The 18,686-nt window shown below is 40.3% G+C and overlaps 1 protein-coding gene across 1 annotated transcript in view; it reads right to left on the reverse strand.

The window, feature by feature from the left end:
• Window positions 1–9,562, reverse strand: part of PKP2 (plakophilin 2) — a 90,415-nt gene extending 80,853 nt beyond the window's left edge. The window contains exon 1 of the mRNA XM_032855339.1: window positions 9,272–9,562. Coding sequence (XP_032711230.1) covers window positions 9,272–9,494 — 223 coding nt within the window. The 5' untranslated portion in view covers window positions 9,495–9,562. The remainder of the gene's footprint in view (window positions 1–9,271) is intronic.
• Between the last annotated feature and the right edge of the window lie 9,124 nt (window positions 9,563–18,686).

An 18,686-nucleotide genomic window follows, 5' to 3' on the forward strand; every position in this document is an offset into this window, starting at 1 on the left:
CTGGTCCGAACGTGAATCTGAATGATAGGACTCCCTAAGTAGCTGTTAGGGGTAAAATATCTTGGTTTCTGGTTATGTATGCCAGTATTGTCCAAAAAAATGGATTATGGTTAGGATTAAAAATAAACTGACTTCCATAATCAGTTTTTTGTTTGTTTGTTTGTTTGGAGGTTTTGTGAGCAGATTTGTTACCTAATTGGTTAAATTTAATACGCTTATAAAATCAAACTGACAAGCCTCTGTGACTCTTAGCTATATCTGAGCATGTTTTAAAAAATCAACTACAGCTGCCCTTATGGTAAATAGATGATTGAGAACTGCTAAACAAGCAAACAAAACCTTTATATAACTTGCTTCTATTAGAATAGCATTCAAATTCAAAAGAAAAAAAAAAAACAAAACAATTTCTCTCAAGCTTCTAGTACTTTCTGGGAATGGTTAAAAAACTGATTTAGTTCACCCTAGGCTCTAAGATGACAATTTGTAGAGCTGGAAAGAGAAGAAATTCCCATGAAAACAGGTATGGTTAGATGTATACATAGACATCAGCAGGCATTCACTGCTGATACTGATTTAAATGCTACACTTCATTGTGGGGCCGGTCACAAGACATTGCCTTCACAGTGTCGGCTGACAAAGGTCTTTTGGTGGGAAGAGAGCCCAGAAGTCTAAGAGCTATCATCTTCTTTTATTTGGCCTTTTTGCAGCAACCTCTGGGAATAGTAGTTCTCTTTCTTCACATACCTTAAGAAGATTTAACTCCTTCCTTAAGAGTAAAATTGGGGGTATGTTATTGCAGGTGAGAAAGGGCATCCTGAAACCTACTGGAAGAAATCTGTATAGGGAAATTCATATTTAAATGGCTCCTTAAAGTCATTTACTAACAAAAGTGGGAGCTTAAAACATGAATTACATTAGGACCCATCAAGAACCATACAACAGGACTCAGGAATCAGGAATGAGTGAAGGATTTTTCTTTGCCTGTGTGTGTCTATGACACAAGGTTTATTTCCCTGGATTTACATTAAAAACAACAATAACAACAACAATCTCTTTTATCTTTTAACTTCTGTTCTTACTTTCTAAGAAAAATGACCAGATATTTGTGGAAACCACAATTCTACAGCATGTATAGGTGTAGAAATCAGGTGAGTACTTGCTGAGGCTGGAAAATGAATGAAATTTGGTTTAAAGACCATGGCAAAGATATATTTCAAAGTAGGTCGAAGTCTATTCATGCTCTTGCTGATTGAAAAATTAACAAAAACTGTGCAATGCTGCTTATTGTGACCAGGTAACACAACTTATGTCATTGACTATGAGAAACAAAGTGATATATTGGGTATACGGTTGGAAAGGCTGAGCTGGGACTTTCTTACAAAGCTGATATTCCAGGAATCGGAACTGGGGAAATAGTGGGAAGGTGAATATGCCAGGGACAGAACCACTCTCCTCACACGATGGGCCACATGTGCCATGTACCACTGTGCAACTAGTCTGGGGCTACTCTCCCTCACACCAGATACCAGTCAGCCACTGGAAGCCCTTATTTTCATTTTTTTCCCCAATTTTTTAAAATAGATTTTATTTTTTACACAGAGAGAGACAGACACAGAGAAAGCACAAGCAGGGGGAGCACCGGAAGGAAAGGGAGAAGCAGGCTCCCAGGTGAGCAGGGAGCCCGATGTGGGACTCGATCCCAGGACCCCAGGATCATGGCCCCAGCCAAAGGCAAATGTTAAACCACTGAGCCACCCAGGTGCCCCAAGGAAGGCCTTATTTTTTCAGAAGCCTCCCCAAGCAGCTTCAGGTTATCCTCCAATAGATCTGTTTATGGCATGTAGGAGATAATCCTCAAATTACTGCTCAAGATAACCACAAAAATACATATTAAAAAGGACTCATATACTGCAGGTGTCTATAGCATGCATTTCATTTGAGTAGCCGGAATATGTCGTCATAGAATATGTGATTTTAAGCACACTGATGAAGTCCTACGTTGATCCATCCTGGAAATTTCTAAATCTATCAATTCCTGCCACGTGTCTCCTTACTTTGGCATTCCTGCCAACTCATTTGCTGAGATATCTGATAATGACTTGAGAACTGCAATGACAAATATCACATTATACTCACAATGGTCAAATATCATATTATACTCACAATGGTCAAAAAGATGAATTTACACAACTCACAAACTTAATTATTTTTCTTTTAAAAATTCACTACAGGTTTTTGTAATGAGTCTCAAGTCATTATTTCCTCCTCTTCCCTTTCACGTACCAGGACGAATCTCTTCCCTCCCAACTCATTCTGAGCTGCTGTCCCTTCTCCTTTAAAATCCTCCTTAGGACGAATCTCTTCCCTCCCAACTCATTCTGAGCTGCTGTCCCTTCTCCTTTAAAATCCTCCTTGCACCAAATCTTCCAGATGTATTTTCAGAAATCCCCTGCATTTTTCACATTTCTCTCTTACTGAAACATTTTCTGTGACTCGCAAATCTCCAATCTTTAACTTGCATTCAAGATCTCTCTCTACCCTCTGAGATAGTGTCTATCCAACACCACTTTACTGAGTTTTGAGGGGGCGGAGAAGAGGTTAACCAGGCCAGGAGAAGGGAGGAATGAGGGTGGCAGAAATAGGAACACCAAGTAAGATAAGTCACACGTGTTTGTTTGGTGGGGGCGTAGGAGTAGGGGTGATAAGATGAAGTTTGAGAAGTTGCAGGCATCACACCATGGAGAACTTGGAATGTCATGCTGAATGAAAATTTTACTCGTAGTGGAATAACTACATTGATAGCAGCAAGGAACTGAAGGAATTCAAATCAAGAAATGATGCAGTGAGACTTCAGAAAGTTTACTCCAGTAGTGAGGCGAGAAATGAGTCGGAGTGAGGCCAGATTCAAGCAGGAAGAGTTTGTCTTACCTTCTAGGCATCCTGACATAAAGAATCACATTTGTACTACTGTTTCTAGCAGAGCCCTGCATCAGCACTTCACAAGTTCATTGTTAAGTAGGCATATGTCCTTATCCATTTGAAATATCCCAGTTACACCAATTCAGTGTGCACGGAGTGCTTCGGGCCCACATCTATCCTTTGAATCACCACAGTGGAGTCAAAATGGGAGGACGGCAGTCCTACACTTTGCTCTTGCCTTGGTGTGGATGGAAGGTGTTCAAATATTTTCTCCTGTGTCTGTCATTCTGGGAATATAGAGAGGAGAAAAAATTTCTTTGCCTCTAATGTAGGCAGACTCTCTCTTCTTGAGTGAGTAGACAGGATATGTTCCTTTTAGCAAGGTTGATTCTACATCTGGATGCTGAATATTTATTGTTACTCTCTTATCTGTATGCCTTTAGTATTAACCTGTAATATTTTGGTGGTTTATAAGTTCCTTATCTGTCAAGAAAAGTTCCCATTTGTTTTCCTCCATCAGAGACAAAGGTAACAATACAATAATTTTGATGTGGTCCTCCTTATGTCCATCCTATGGATGTATTAGTGAGATTCAAGATTTAGTGGGAATAATTTATTAAGCTTCCAATAAGCAACGTTTTCTCCTGGAAATCAAGAGATTTCAGTACTTTGATCATGGGATTAACAGCATTAAGCCTAAATCTGATTATTCTAAGAATATAAGTATATGGATTCCTCTTCTTTTTTCCTTATAGATTTTTAAAATTTATTTATTTGACAGAGACAGACACAGCAAGAGAGGGAACACAAGCAAGGGGAGTGGGAGAGGGAGAAGCAGGCTTCCCGCTGAGCAAGCAGCCCATGGGGCTCAATCCCAGTACCCTGGGATCATGACCTGAGAGGAAGGCAGATGCTTAATGAATAAGCCACCCAGGCGCCCCAAGTATGCGGATTCTTCTAATAGTAATGGCAAATTGCGTTTTCAAATGCTCAAGGCTTTTTTTCTTCAAATTATGCATTTCAATCTAAGACAATGTATTGGGTTCCCTACCTCATTTTAAGCACTTAAGAACATAACAACTCTTTTTATGTTCAATATCCAATCACCACTAATGACATTACACAAAAGATATAAAATAGATTTTTAAATATTTCTATTGTAATAGGATCTGAAATTCTGTTATTCCTACCGTAAGAAGTCAAGAAAGCAAGATGGTTCACTCTAATACAAAGATTTTCTCCTCATTTTTTTTTTACTCCCACTAGCAACGCTGCCTTCTACTGTTTACTTCCCCAGGAAAAGTATGGTTTACATCTTCATACATTTGTGTACATGCACAAAATAGTTAGAGTCCAGCATTTGTCTAAGAACTGTATAATTTTAAATTCTTGGATATCATCTGATGAAAACAAATGATCTTTTATGGGACTTATTAATCAAGTCTGGTTTATATATTCCAGAAGTTCTAGCAACGTATTTATCATATTTCATTATATTCTTAGATAGGTTGCCAATAACATGTTTATTTTCTTAGAAAAGAAAAAATAGGGCGCCTGGGTGGCTCAGTTGGTTAAGTGATTGCCTTTGGCTCAGGTCATAATCCTGGAGTCCCAGGATCCAGTCCCGCATCAGGCTCCCTGGTCAGCAGGGAGTCTGATTCTCCCTCTGACCCTCCACTTCACCAGCTCTCTCTCTCTCTCAAATAAATAAAATCTTTAAAAGAAGAAAAAAGAAAGCTTTTATTGACCAGACCAGAAATTCAATTTTAGTATAAAATCAGTTAACTGTATCTGAAGATAAAATAATGCACATATGTATATATCCTTATTTTAATACATGAGAAAATAAGTTTTAAAGCCAATAACCAAAACAACACTTTAGAAGAATGAGCCAATGTGAACAATACCACAAATACGTAAGTCAGATGAATTCCCCTCTGTTCCCATCATTGGAATCCCTAGCACAGGGCATAGATAACATTAAAGGAGCCTCTTAAAAAACCTAAATAACAGTCTTCTCTTGAAGGGAATGTCTTGCATTTTATCTGTGGCACATAGAGCATTAAATTTTTATAATCAGAATCAAACATTGTTATAGTTTCACTAATTCTGAAAGATTTCTACTACACTCTCACTCAAGACCTTATGCATAAAGGATGTGTTCTCACTATTTCTAGGGGTATGGTATATAGTTTTTGTAACCATATTTTGCTAAGACTCTATTTCCTTTTATTAAGTATAATCAGAAGAATTTCTAAAAAACAAAACAAGGGACACCTGGGTGGCTTAGTTGGTTAAGCTTCTGCCTTTGGCTCAGGTCATAATCCCAAGGTCCTGGGACGGATGGGGCTCCCTGCTTAGTGGGGAGCCTGCTTCTCCTTCTCCCTCTGCTGCTCCCCCTGCTTGTGCATGCTCATGCTCTCTCTCAAATAAATAAAAATCTTTACTAAAAAAAACAAAACCACAAAACTAAACTAAAAACCTACACTTTTTCTGTACTCACTGTAATTGATCTGCTAGACATTAAACAAAAAGTAGCCCATGGGCAATATTAGGCAGACATGGAGGTACATTAAATCAGGTAGCGCTAGTGACATAACTACATTCAGAGCAGCCTGGGCACATCTCTGCCACCCCACCATCCAGCTCTTTTGTCCCCCCCCCTCCCCCCACTCCTGATCCCTCCCACTTTCTGAAGGACTAGCCACCTTGCTCCCAGAATTGCTTCATTCCTGGAATTCCTTTTTGGCAAACAAATAATGCATACAGGATTCGAACAGCTTTCCCACCCCTCACTCCGCTCTCCCCAATAACACCTATTAACAATAACCTTTCTTGCTTCCTTAACCAATTTTCAGTTCCTTCTCCAGAATTTCCTCTGTTCACAGATACTCAAAACATCTTGGCCAGGGAAACTAAGTAAATGACGTGCTTCAAGTTTTTATGGTGGATTTCCAAAGAAGTTGCAAATTTTATTAGGATATTGTTCACTGTGTTTTACAAATATTACATAAAACAATTTAAAACAGGACTTTCTTCCCCGTTCAAGCACCTGGGGGGACTGTGCGTTAAGTATAGTAGTACTTTCAAAGTAAGTGTAATAAGTAGGATATGGACACTTTAAACTTTTTCATTTGCTAATACTTGCAGTTCTTAAATGTCTCTGTTTTGTTTACAAAGTGAGTCTTAAAACTCCCTACAAAATACTCACTCATTTCACAATGCTGCTACACACTTCGGACCCCCTTGCCCTCTAACCCACGCCCCCTCACACTCGACACTTCCAAGAGTTACAGCCAACTTTAAAATGCTCTGCACAGTTTAAAACAGCAACAAAGGTTACAATGATTTACAATGAAAACCACCCACCTATACACTGAGGTATTCAAGGCCCTTGCAGGATATTTATCAACAAATCAGCCTCATTTATCACATCTCTGTTTTCAGCAGATTATCTGTTGCCCCAATCTTGCAGGTATGTCAACAATTCAGAATTCTCCAGGGCTCTGGGACTAACAACAGTTAACACCGGGGCCCTTTCTTCCCAGACTTTTCTTGTGTTGATACAGGACTCTTTCCAACCAGCCCTACTCCAACAACCGCTTGTCTGTTCCAACTTTAGAGACATGATAGTAATACGGAAATAATAAAAACAATACTCACAACCATCACAAGCCCCCAGGCCTTTCCAAAGAACTTTAATTAACAAACACGAACCACCCTCGGTAATTGTTTCATGGCACGTTAATGTTAAATTCCTTTGAAGCCGATTTCCTTTTTAAGTCTCAGAAAGCCGAGGCTTTGGAGTAAGTAGGTGTTGTTAGTGGCCTTATCTCTCTGCCTGACTTGCAGTTCTGTGTAGGCTGCTGAGTGTATTTCGGCTTGCAGGGAAGCTCCTGCTGTAATCAAAATATTTCAAACACTTTGTTTCTTAGTAGGCAGAACCATTCAAGAAGTTGCCCTAAGCATTCGAGCTGAAGCACCAAGACATCGTTTGTCCCTACCACATCATTCTCTGAACTAGGGAATATTCCCGCTATTCTCTCCTAGAATGGTCTTCCTTCAGTCACCAACCCCTCTCCAGTCCTTCTGAATTTTTGAGATTTAAAATCCCAGTTCCTCTAAGAAGCTTTTCAAAATTCCCTTCAGCTAGTAGTCTGACTCGTACTTCTAAACTCCACAATGTGTTAGCTGCTCGTCTTTGGGTTGCTTGCTATTTTTTATGTGATAACACTTTTTTAGAGGTTTCCTTCTTCGACTTTAAACTTCTTGCCTAAAAGCAAGTACAAGTCTTTAATGCAGCCCCTGCACAGTGCCCTGCATGACGAACAGACTCGTTTGATAGTTCTTGAAGTCATCAAGTAAAATGAATTTGCCATGTTATAGGGAGGACAGATCATGGTGTGTTTGGGGCAAAGAAACCAATAAATATTGAGAGACTGATGCATTCTTTATATGCAATTGTTTTAAGGATTTAATGAAATGCAAACATATGAAGATTTGAGAACAGTGTTAAGCACACAGTAGATGTTCAGCAAGATGATCCCTTTCCTTATGTTGATTTTCCCCACTCATTGAATAGTGGCTGTCCAGTTGCTCTTCTGGTTAGCCATTTTCAGAGGGTAAGAAATAACATTTAATGTGCATCCCCTGTGTCCCCCAAGCACAACGCCCTTGTTTGATTTCAGCTTAACACTGAATCTGCAAAGATTAACGGGGTGCAATGTCGCCACTCATCAAAAATTAGCCTCAGTTGTCACACTCTCAAATGCAAATGTAGGTTCTTTTTTTCCATGTACTGTGGCAGTTTAGTGTTGTCTAGACCTCCCTACTCACAGAACCACCTCAATTTTACTTAGAGGAAAGTGAGAAGAGACCAGGGAGACCTCAGGGTCTAATAATAATCCCACTTTGTATTAATAACCAAAAAGCTTAACAATATAACTGATAAGTGGTTTAAAAATTCAGGCTTGGTGGTTTTAATACCAATTCTTCTACTTACTTGAGTGTTAACTGCTTAGTTTCCTCATCTGTAAAATGGAGATTAAAACACCTAAGACAAAAGTATTTTTTTTGAGAACTTACTGATACAATGAATGCAAACTACATAGTTCAATTCTTGGCACACAGTAGTGAATTGTATTAACTGCGATCACTAAATATCTTCTCTTTATCTTTCAAGTATGTAAATATTGACTGCCTGATTCTTTAGGATTCTTTCACAAACTGAAAACAATATAGCCTCCCAGGGTATGCTGGGTTTTTTCCCTCATGGGTTCTACATTTGCCATTGCCCAAGTTAGGTCCTCAAGAAAGAGTTCAACAAGGCAGGAAACAGATATCCCAACTTAATTGTTCAATTAGTTTTCTCTTCTCTTTTCCATAATAAGCCTATAATGCTTTTATAATAAAGAAAATAAATCAAAATACTAATAAAAGAGTTACTACTTTGATTATCTGACTTTTAGCAAAGGAGAAAGTGATAATATCATGTTCTCTAATTTTCGCAGCTGGTTTACCATCTTCCCTTCCATCTCCCCTATAAATGACTAATGTAGTGCTATTGTTTTTTGAACTCCTTTCACTTCCAAGTTTAATTTTTTTGGAGAGACCAGGGCTGTGCCCAAGAGGACGTCTGCTCGCCTTATCAAGGCGGGCAAGGCTGCTGCTGGCGGGGCCAAAGTCCCCTTCCTCCTCCGCGGGATGGTGTAGTTGTTCCCTGGCCCAGAGCCTCCTACTCAAATTTTTTCACTTCCTAGACCAACCACTCTCTCTGTACACAGGGTGGAGCGCCCCGAAATACCTGGGCGAGGCACCACAATCTCAATTTACAGGTTGTAGAAGGGAGGGCCAGTACTTTCAGGTTTTCTCTTTCAAAAAATTCATAGAGAGGTATGGATTCTTAAAAATCTAATAAAAGCTAGGAGCATTCTCCTCCAGAAAAAATGAGCATACCAGTTTTCTGCATAGAATCTCAAAGTGTTTACAGACTCCCAGAGCCTCCAGATTAAGTCCACCATTCTAGTGGTGGGGGTTGGGGGAGGAGAGTGTTAAGGAAGGGGTGAAAATCTTGTATTGAAATCTTTCATATTTATATAAATATATGTAGATGCGTATACGAAGAAGCTGAGAAAGAGGTTATTTTAGAAGAGTGTTTTCCCGAAGTAAGTGGGTCTGAGTCTGGAGGCGCGGCAGGTCATACAAAGGGACCGCGGGCAACAGGTGGGCAGAACACCAGGTCCCGCGCCCTCAGAAAGCAGGGAGTCGAAGCGACAGGGCGCTGAGAATGGGGAAGGGGAAGGGATAAGGGGTGGGATGGGGGCGTTGCGGGGTGTGGCTGGGCTCCACTCACCGTTGCCCACCAAGCTGCGGCCCTTCCGGGCCAGGGTCTGCTGCACCTGCTCCTGGATCCGCAGGCTCTTGGCCGCCTGGCCGCTGCGGCTGCTGCTCCCCGCCAGCTTCAGCTTGGCCTCAGAGGGCAGAGCCAGGCTGGAGCTGTCCAGCTGCCCCAGGATCTGCTGGCCCAGGACTGTCCGGATGTAGCCGCACTCAGTCGGGGAGCCGGGGGCTGCCATGGGGCCGGAGGGGGCGACGAAGCCGCTTGCCTGCTGGGAGACCTGCGGACGAAGCTGCCGCGGAGCCCCGGGCACTGGCGCGAGCCCGCCCCGCCCCGCCGCCCCGGCCCCGCCTCCGGCCCCGCCTCCCCCACGCTTGGTAAGAGGCCCGGGCCGGGGAGTGCGCGGCCTCGAGAGCAGAGGCCCAGATTTCCACCCCCAACCCCACCTCTACCCACCCGGGCAGGGGGCGCGGCTCCGGCCCGGCACGCGCACTCGGCCTGGGAGCGGGGGCGGGGCCGCCCGCGCGCAGACACCTGGCGGGTTGGACGCCCCGCGGGCAAGATGGGAGCGAGGTGCGGTCCGCCCGGGGCCGCGCAAACCCACCGAGTCACCTAGGATTCCGCCCGCCGGGGCCGCGCCCGGCTCTGGTTGCAGCATTCCGCGTCCGCGCCGCGCTGGCAGAGGATGTGATTTCCGCTTAATTGCAGAAGCGGCCGCCCTCTAGGCAGGTGCGCCCTGGAGAGTCACTTATGATCCTGTGCTAAGATTTGCTTGTGGGATCCCCGAGTGAGCAGTTTATCTGGTTAGGCAGCCTCTGCCAAACTGTTCAACATTTCATGGTTTTCCTGGACCTGAGGGTGAGAAAGGTCAGGCAGGAAGGGCAGTAGGAGGGGAAGGTGCCAAGAAGATGATGTGTGTGAAATAAAAGACTTTTTTTAAAGTTGTTTTTTTTCCCCCCGTACAACTTCAGGGGCTATGTACTTTTTGCACAGATGCAGTCCCAGAAACATATGTTCTTCCTCATTCAGAGCTTCTGTTTTCTCATGTAAATACACAAATTGTACCCAGTACACTCTTGCTCACCCACTCCCTTACGAACACGCCCACAGAGAGAAACTCCAATAGGAGCTCTAGAGAAGAGCATGCTTTTAGTAGGTGATACTGTTTAACAGCCCTGCTAACGTTGATTAAGTCTGTTTATGATGGGGTTTTTGTAGAGGGCCCATGGAAGTGGCCTCTGACTTTCCATTGTATCTTCCACAACTTATATTTATCTTGCTATTAATTATGTTTCACGCCCGGTTGACTACTGAGAACTTGAGAGCCAAGCTCAACAGAAAGGGTCCTTGACCTTAAAGTTTACAGCAAGTCACTCGTCCTGATTTTCCTCTTCGGACTTGAGAGGCAGAAAGAAAAACATCTATCCCTGGTATTAAGTAAGATAATCTTCCCCTTAATTGCTTGGGTTTGTATGTTCACTTTCCCTCAAATCACTCAATTACTGCAAAACTCCATTTGTTCAGGTCTGGAGTGGCTGGAGAACACAGCTTCCCCCTTCTGTGCATACATTTCTACCCTTACACACACACTTCACGCACAGGTACATGTGCTTCCAGGGAGTGAAGAGGGAATCAAGGGGCCCAAAGCCTAGACAGTAGAGTGGTGATAGTTCTGTCTGTCTTTCTCAGCTGGCCACAAGCCTAAGGCCTTGGGCAATGTAATGCTCAAGTGAAGTCCTGTGGATGATCTTAATTCCTCACAGCAGGACCTTCCTGAAGTAGATTTTACCTTGTGAAGGGTTCAGTTCCACAGCCAGATGTAAACATTCAGCCCTGGTGCTGAGATTCAATTGAAAAGATCAGCGAACTGAAGGGGAAGTGGTGATAGAGACTTCCAACATCAGACTCAGTTCCCGTCCTCTCCTTTTTCTCTCTCCCTCTCCCTACTCATGGCCTCTTCTTGCAGCCCTGATAGTGCGGCACTGAAAGACATTTCAGTACCAGCCTTCATAAGACCCGTTGAGGTATCCTTGATTTTGTGCCTGGAGAGCCATAATGTACAAGGACAGCTCTGCCTTTATCTAGACCCCTCACCAGGGACTAGAGAGGAATTTTTAAAAATTTATTTGACTGAACCAAACTTCGTTTACTTTTTTCCTCTCAAGTTGGTTTTTTTTCTTTTTTAAGTTGATGTTGTAATTCACTATCTTCTTAGGTAGGTACCGATATTGAACTTGTAGAAATCTTGTTATGGGGTAATGCAGGTGATTCGACAGGAGGAAGATGGCTAAAAGCCTCACTCACCCTTTGTGGGGGAGGCAGATCTGGGTTCAGATCTGATCTTGCCTTTGTGAATAGTGCAGCCTTCAACAAGTTTCTTTATATTTATTGAGCCTCAATTCTCTTACCTATAAAATGGGAGCAATAAAAGTACCTACCATGAAGTGCAGCTGTGAGGATTAAATAAGAGGTTCATAAGAGCACTTAATAAGTACTTATTTAATGTTCTTTAACAAATATCTTTTGGGATCCACGTTTGGATTTCCTCACCTCCTTCAGGTCTTTGCTCATATGTCAACTTATCTCAATGAGATTACACACACAAACACACAGAATTACTCACTGTCTCCCTTTGCTGCTTATTTTCCCGTAGTACTTATTCCATTGAACATGCTTTATGTCTTACTTACCTAATTGTTGATTTTTTCCTACTAGAATATAAACTTCAGGAAAGCAGGGATGTTGTTTTGTTCACAGCTGTTCTCCAGGCCTAGAATAATGCACACAGGAGACAACAGATATATGTTGAGTGAATGAATGAATGAATCTTGCCTAAAAGCACTTAATATTTTACACGGTATGTAGTGAGTACGCCACAACCGTTAGTCAGCAATAATTATTTAGGCTTTCGAACTCTTTTGGTAACTTGTTATCTTTTATTTTTTTTATTTTTTTTTAAAGATTTTATTTATTTATTTGACAGACAGAGATCACAAGTAGGCAGAGAAGCAGACAGAGAGAGATAGAAGGAAACAGACTCTCTGCTGAGCAGAGAGCCTGATGTGGGGCTCGATCCCAGGACCTGGGATCATGACCTGAGCCGAAGGCAGAGGCTTTAACCCACTGAGCCACCCAGGCGCCCCACTTGTTATCTTTTAAAAAGTCACTTAGATATCATTATATATTCTAGGTATCCTACCAATTAGCTGTGTAATATTCCCTGTAAATAAATAACAAACTAAATTAAAATAATTTTTTGAATACTTTCATAATTCAATGGTTCAGTATAACAACCTCTTTGAAATTAAGATAAACATATAAACTCATTAAAAGGATCTCTTTGGATGTGAGAATCCTATTGCAATAGCAATAGTTAACTACAGGGTGAGGAAGTATGCAGATTCTGATATTGTGCCCCCAAAACACAGAATAGATGTGTTTCTTCTCCAACAGAGTACTAGTCCTGTCATATTCTTTGCATTTCCTGGGAATGCTGCCTAGCTGACTTCCTAAATTGTGAGCAAGCCCTAAGATTAAATGCTAAGGGCAGCTTCTGGCCAACAAATTATGGCATGGAAATAAAGTCCTGTGAATATTTTTGTGATATTTGGCTAGGGTTCTGCAATCTGCTACTTTTTAGTATTTTGGTTGTTTTGAAAATGCTTCCATTTCTTTTGTTTTTCATTTATCAATAGAAACTTATTAATCAAAGGGAAAAAAAGTAAAACCATAGAGATGTTGAAGTGGATTATAAATAACAGATAACTGAATTATTAGGTTACTTCTGTTGAAAAATCTGCAATAAGGATTCAAAGAATTCTTGAGTTTAAATTTGAATTTTTATCTGATTTATACATTATAGCCTTAAAACACTAATCTTTTATTGTTTTCAAATCTACAGTTAGGGTGTCCTCAGAGTAACCTTTATTTTCTTTTACCATTTATAAATTCCAATATGGGAAATTCCAATATTCACAAAATTCTCGAAGTTACTAGAAGACTATAGTATAAATTTTAGAACAGAAATATTCTATAATGTTCTTCATTAAAATATTAATGGCATCAAAACTCTTTGATTCATATTTTTAAAAAAAGCTTTAACACATTTTCATGAATGAAACAATTTCCTGCTACTATTTGTAGCCTATTAATATCTATTACTTTTATTTATTTATTTTTAAAGATTTTATTTATTTATTTGAGAGAGAGAGCAAGGGCAGGGGCAGAGGGAGAAGCAAACTCTTCGCTGATTGTGGAGCCTGACTCAGGGCTTGATCCCAGGACTGCAAGATCATGACCTGAGCCCAAGTCAGATGCTTAACAGACTGAGCCACCCAGGTGCCCTAATATCTACTGTTTTTAAAAAAATATTTCCTAATTTAGTGTAAGAGACCTGGCAGATAGAAAATTTAAAATAAACCTCAGGTTTTATTTCTCCCTTCAGCAAATAGGTATGTTGCCAAGGCAATGGGTAACAGTTTTCTCATTAGCCACATACAATGAACCTGAATTAGGAGTGGAAAAGGAAGCTCTGAGCATGTACATGTGGAACACCACTCTGGGATGGAGACTTTTAATGCCAGTGAGGGTTAAGATGTTTATCTTTAATGCAGATGTTCATCTTGTCTGCTATTTGGTGTACACTGTCAGTATGTAGGTTGAAATTATCCTTTTTAAAGACCCCAAATGTGATGTGAGAGGTGGAAACCAGGTGGGCAACCATAAGGGCTGGCAATGAGTGATTTGTTCGTAGTTACTAAGGCTTTCAAGACCGTTTGTTTAGGGCCGATTGGTGGGTTCAGTCAGTAGAGCTTGAGACTCTTGACTTGAAGGTTGTGAGCTCAAGTGCCACATTGGATGTAGAGTTTACCTAAAAAAAGAGAGAAACACTTCCTTTAAATCATGACTCATGGGCATGTATGAGCTCAGTACCTCCTTGGGGTAATGACCACAGCTGCTACATTAATGGCTGTCACTACTTTCATCTGATGGCCAGAGAGGCCGAGCATAGAATGTTTTTCCATTTCTCTGTGTCCTCTTCATTTTCTTTCATAAGTGTTTTATAGTTTTCAGAGTATAGATCTTTTACCTCTTTGCTTAGGTTTATTCCTAGGTGTCTTATGGTTTTGGATGCAGTTGTAACTGGGATTGACAGGAACAACGTTTAGTGATTTTTTTTTTTTTTAAGATTTTATTTATTTATCTGAGAGAGGTCGTAAGTAGGCAGAGAGGCAGGCAGAGAGAGAAGGGGAAGCAGGATGGCCGCTGAGCAGAGAGCCTGATGCAGGGCTCGATCCCAGGACCCTGGGATCATGACCTGAGCTGAAGGCAGAGGCTTTAACCCACTGAGCCACCCAGGCACCCCTACATTTAGTGATTTTTAACTTTATGAATGTATCAGATAAATTCAGAAAAAATGATTTTCTATAACTTTGTAGAAGATCTAACATCACATGGATCTAACAATGTCATGCATTATTTAAATTTTAAAAATTACCGTATTATATGTTTTTTGGATTCTTTGGAAATTATTTGACTATAAGATATTGATTCATACATGTGTATTTTCATTCATAAATTATCTTCATTTTTAATTTGTGTCTTTTTTCCATGTGTATTATTATTTCCTTGAAATTCTAGAAATGGAAATATTACATTCTGTGTTAAAAAATAATACTAATAATCTGGCTTGGATTTTGAAAGCCCATCTCCCCTCTACTATTTTTCTTTTGCAAACATCATCATAGAATGACATTTTAAACATCCTCATAGAATGGTAGGGGAATGTAATGTGTTCTTGAGGCCAGACAGTACTGGATCTGATTTGTTGCTTTACTGGGTGACCTTGGGCAAGTTACTTAAATTCACTGAGTTTCAAGTTATTTATTTGGAGTGTCCTGTCATTGATAGTATTGGCCTCTCAGCGTTGTTAAGAAGATTCATCAAGATACTAAATATAAAACACTTAGATCTCCTAGTCCACACTCAGTTCAGTTATCCACAGTTGCAAATCCAATATTTTAGAGTTTAAAACAACAATGATTTCTTTCTCGTGATCTGGTGGTTGACTTGAGAGTTCTATAGGTTTAGAAACTTTTTGTTCACCAATTCTTCTGTAATTCTGAGAATCTATATGTATAGTAAACTCACAGGATTTGTTAAATGAATGCATAATAGAAATACATTTTAATTTTAGTTTTCTTAAATACAGTTTATTTATTTTTTAAAGATTTTATTTATTTATTTACTTGACAGAGAAAGAGAGAGCACAGAAGGGGGAGTGGCAGCAGGAGAGGGAGAAGTGGGCTCCCCACTGAGCAGGGAGCCTGACTCCGGACTCAATTTCAGGACCCTGGTATCTTGACCTGAGCTGAAGGCAGATGCTTAACTGACTGAGCCACCCAGGCACCCCCTTTAATATAGTGCAGTTGTAAGGACAAATTTTTTTTATTTTTTTCTTGTGGGAAAAAAAAAAAAAGCTTTATAATGAAAGATGGGATTCTGATTTACTTATTTCATTTTTTCAAAAAAAAATATATTTTTTATAAACATATAATGTATTATTAGCCCCAGGGGTACAGGTCTGTGAATCGCCATTCATTTTTTTTTTTTTTAACTTAAAGCTTTGAGTAATGATGTGTTAAATGAAGGTAAGATTAAGAAATCATCTGTTTTCACAATTTGTTTTGCTCCTGGAACCTGAAACCCAGAGCTTACTGCAAATCTCCTAGAGCTATCCCCTTTTGGTGAGGGATCATGTGGCAATTTTGTAAAGGGCAAAGGCCTTTTGGAAAGCTCTGGATTTCCATGGTTTCAGGAACAGGTCTAGACAGAACACATACTTCTGCATGTCTGAGGTCCCTTGTTTCATTTTTACAACCCAAGGTTTCTTGCAGCAACTAAAATTCCTGTCCAGTTCTGCTCTTTTTTTTTTTTTTTTTTTTAAATAGAGAGCATGGGAGCGCTGGGGCGGGGAGGTGGGTAGGGGCAGAGGGAAAGAGAGAGAGAAAGAGAATTTTAAGCCAGTTCCGTGCTCGGTGTGGAGCCTGACTGGAGGCTCAATCTCACAACTGTGAGATCATACCCCAGACCGGACGAAAATCAAGGGTCCGTCGCTTACCTGATTGAACCACTCACATGTCCCATAGTTCTGCTCTTTTTAAGCTTAATGTGTTATAGCTCAGATAGCTGGAAACTTTTTGAAGAAATATTCTGGACATAGAAACAAAGTCAACTAGTAATCCTAGTGATTGTCCTGTGTTACAGAAGAGGAGGTAAGAAAGGAAGTCCCTTTAAAATAATGACTGTGTAAGAGCTTCCATGAAAATGTTTAGAATGTTTTGGTCTGCACTTTGAACGGCCTTGCTGATATTTTAATGTCATATATTTCAGCAGAAACATCAAGCTTTGAGACCACAAATAACAACGCAATTATTGACTCAGTAAGTCAAATTTTAAAGACATTATCAGGACAGTACTTAAGTGGGAAAGTGACCCCATCAGCAATCAGTTGCAGGATGAATCAAGCCAGCATTAATTATCCTGGCATTCAAGATCTTTCTCATCAGCCTCACACTACCAAGTTGACTTTATCTGACAGTATGGAACTCTAGAACAAACATTCTAAAGCAGGCAGGCTAAAATTCTTTTCACTCCCTGAGTTGTTGGTGTTCATTTCCTCTTATCTTCAGTGACTGTGTAGTTTATGTCTACCCTGTCTTTTAAGGTCCAATTAATGTTTCCTCTACATAACAAGGCTGACTTCATCTCTTATGGGTTTTCCTATGCCTCACCCCCCAGACTCCTTAGAATCATTTGGTTTTACCTCATGAGAATTAAATTAGAAGTAAATATTTATTTAACCTTAGTTAGGTTACTAGACTTCTCTAAGCCTTAGTTTCTGCCTTGAAGAGGGGGGTAATAAATATTACCATATTTATTAGGGTTAATGTGACAAGCAAAGGAGCAGGAAAATTCTTTATAAACTGTAAAGCACTATGTGAATATTACATATTACCTTGCATATTTTAGAATTTTTAGATACATGCCATCAAAGTAACAGATTGTTTTGTAAAACCAGCAGTATGCAAGATAGTAGCTAGGAACTTGGCATGCAAAAAGAATAAGGCACATTCTTGCCCTAGAGGCCCTTCCATCATAGATAGGGAGATAAAACAAAACCATGTTAAAAGTTAAATAACAATAGCATGTCAAAAATTACTCAAAGCAACAATAAAGTAGGTGGTACAGGATGGTCTGCCAAATAAATTGGAAAGATAAACAGTATTCCTAAATCCCAGGCATAAGAGATTGCTTTCTAGTTTGCGCAAGAAGTATAGAGATTATGGTAGGGTATTCATTGAGCTGGATCTTAAGGGTGGGTAGGGTTTAATTACGTGGAAAGCGGCAGAGCGTTTTAAGAAGTGGATAGAAGTGTGGAGATGGAAAAGTGTGATTGTTGAAAGACTGATAAAGAAACTAGTCTGACTAGAATAAATCTGGCTAGTGTTCCCAAACCAGTTGAATGTTAGAATCAAAGAGAAGGGGCGCCTGGGTTGCTCAGTGGGTTAAGCAGTTAAGTGTCTACTTTCCACTTAGTTCATGATCCTGGAGTCCTGGGTTTGGCTCCCTGCTCAGTGGGGAGTTTGCTTCTCCCCCACCTTTACCCCCTTCCCCAGCTCCTTCTTTTTCTCTCACTCACTCACTCACTCACTCTCTCTTTCTCAAGTAAGTAAATAATAAAAATATAATCTAAAAAAATAGAATCAAAGAGGATACTTTTTTATTAGCATATAATGTATTATTTGTTTCAGGGGTACAGGTCTGTGATTGATCAGTCTTAAACACGATTCACAGCATCCACTGTAGCACTTACCCTACCCTCATTTGGGGAAACACCCCAAATGAGTCCATCACTCAGCTACCCCATCCCAACCACCCCCTTCCCTCTAGCAATCCTCAGTTTGTTTCCTGAGATTAAGAGTATTTTATGGTTTGTCTCTCTCTGGTTTCATCTTGTTTCATTTTCCCCTCTCTTCCCCTATGATCCTCTGTCTTGTTTCTCAAATTCTTCATATCAGTGAGATCATATGATAATTGTCTTTTTCTGTTTGACTTATTTCACTTAGCATAACATAGTTTCATCCACGTTGTTGCAAATGGCAAGATTTCATGGTTTTCGATGGCTGTATAATATTCCATTGTATATGTAAACCACATCTTCTTTATCCAATCATCTGTTGATGGACATCTAGGCTCTTTCCATATTTTGGCTATTGTGGACATTGTTGCTATAAACATTTGGGTGCACTTGCCCCTTTGGATCACTACATTTGTATCGTTAGGGTACATACCCAGTAGTGCAATTGCTGAGTTATGGGATAGTTCTTTTTTTTTTTTTTTTTTTTTTTTTTATTTGACAGAGAGATCA

The sequence above is a fragment of the Lontra canadensis genome, unplaced genomic scaffold (genome assembly GCF_010015895.1).
Source record: "Lontra canadensis isolate GAN:19392208 unplaced genomic scaffold, GSC_riverotter_1.0 scaffold9, whole genome shotgun sequence".
NCBI lineage: Eukaryota > Metazoa > Chordata > Mammalia > Carnivora > Mustelidae > Lontra > Lontra canadensis.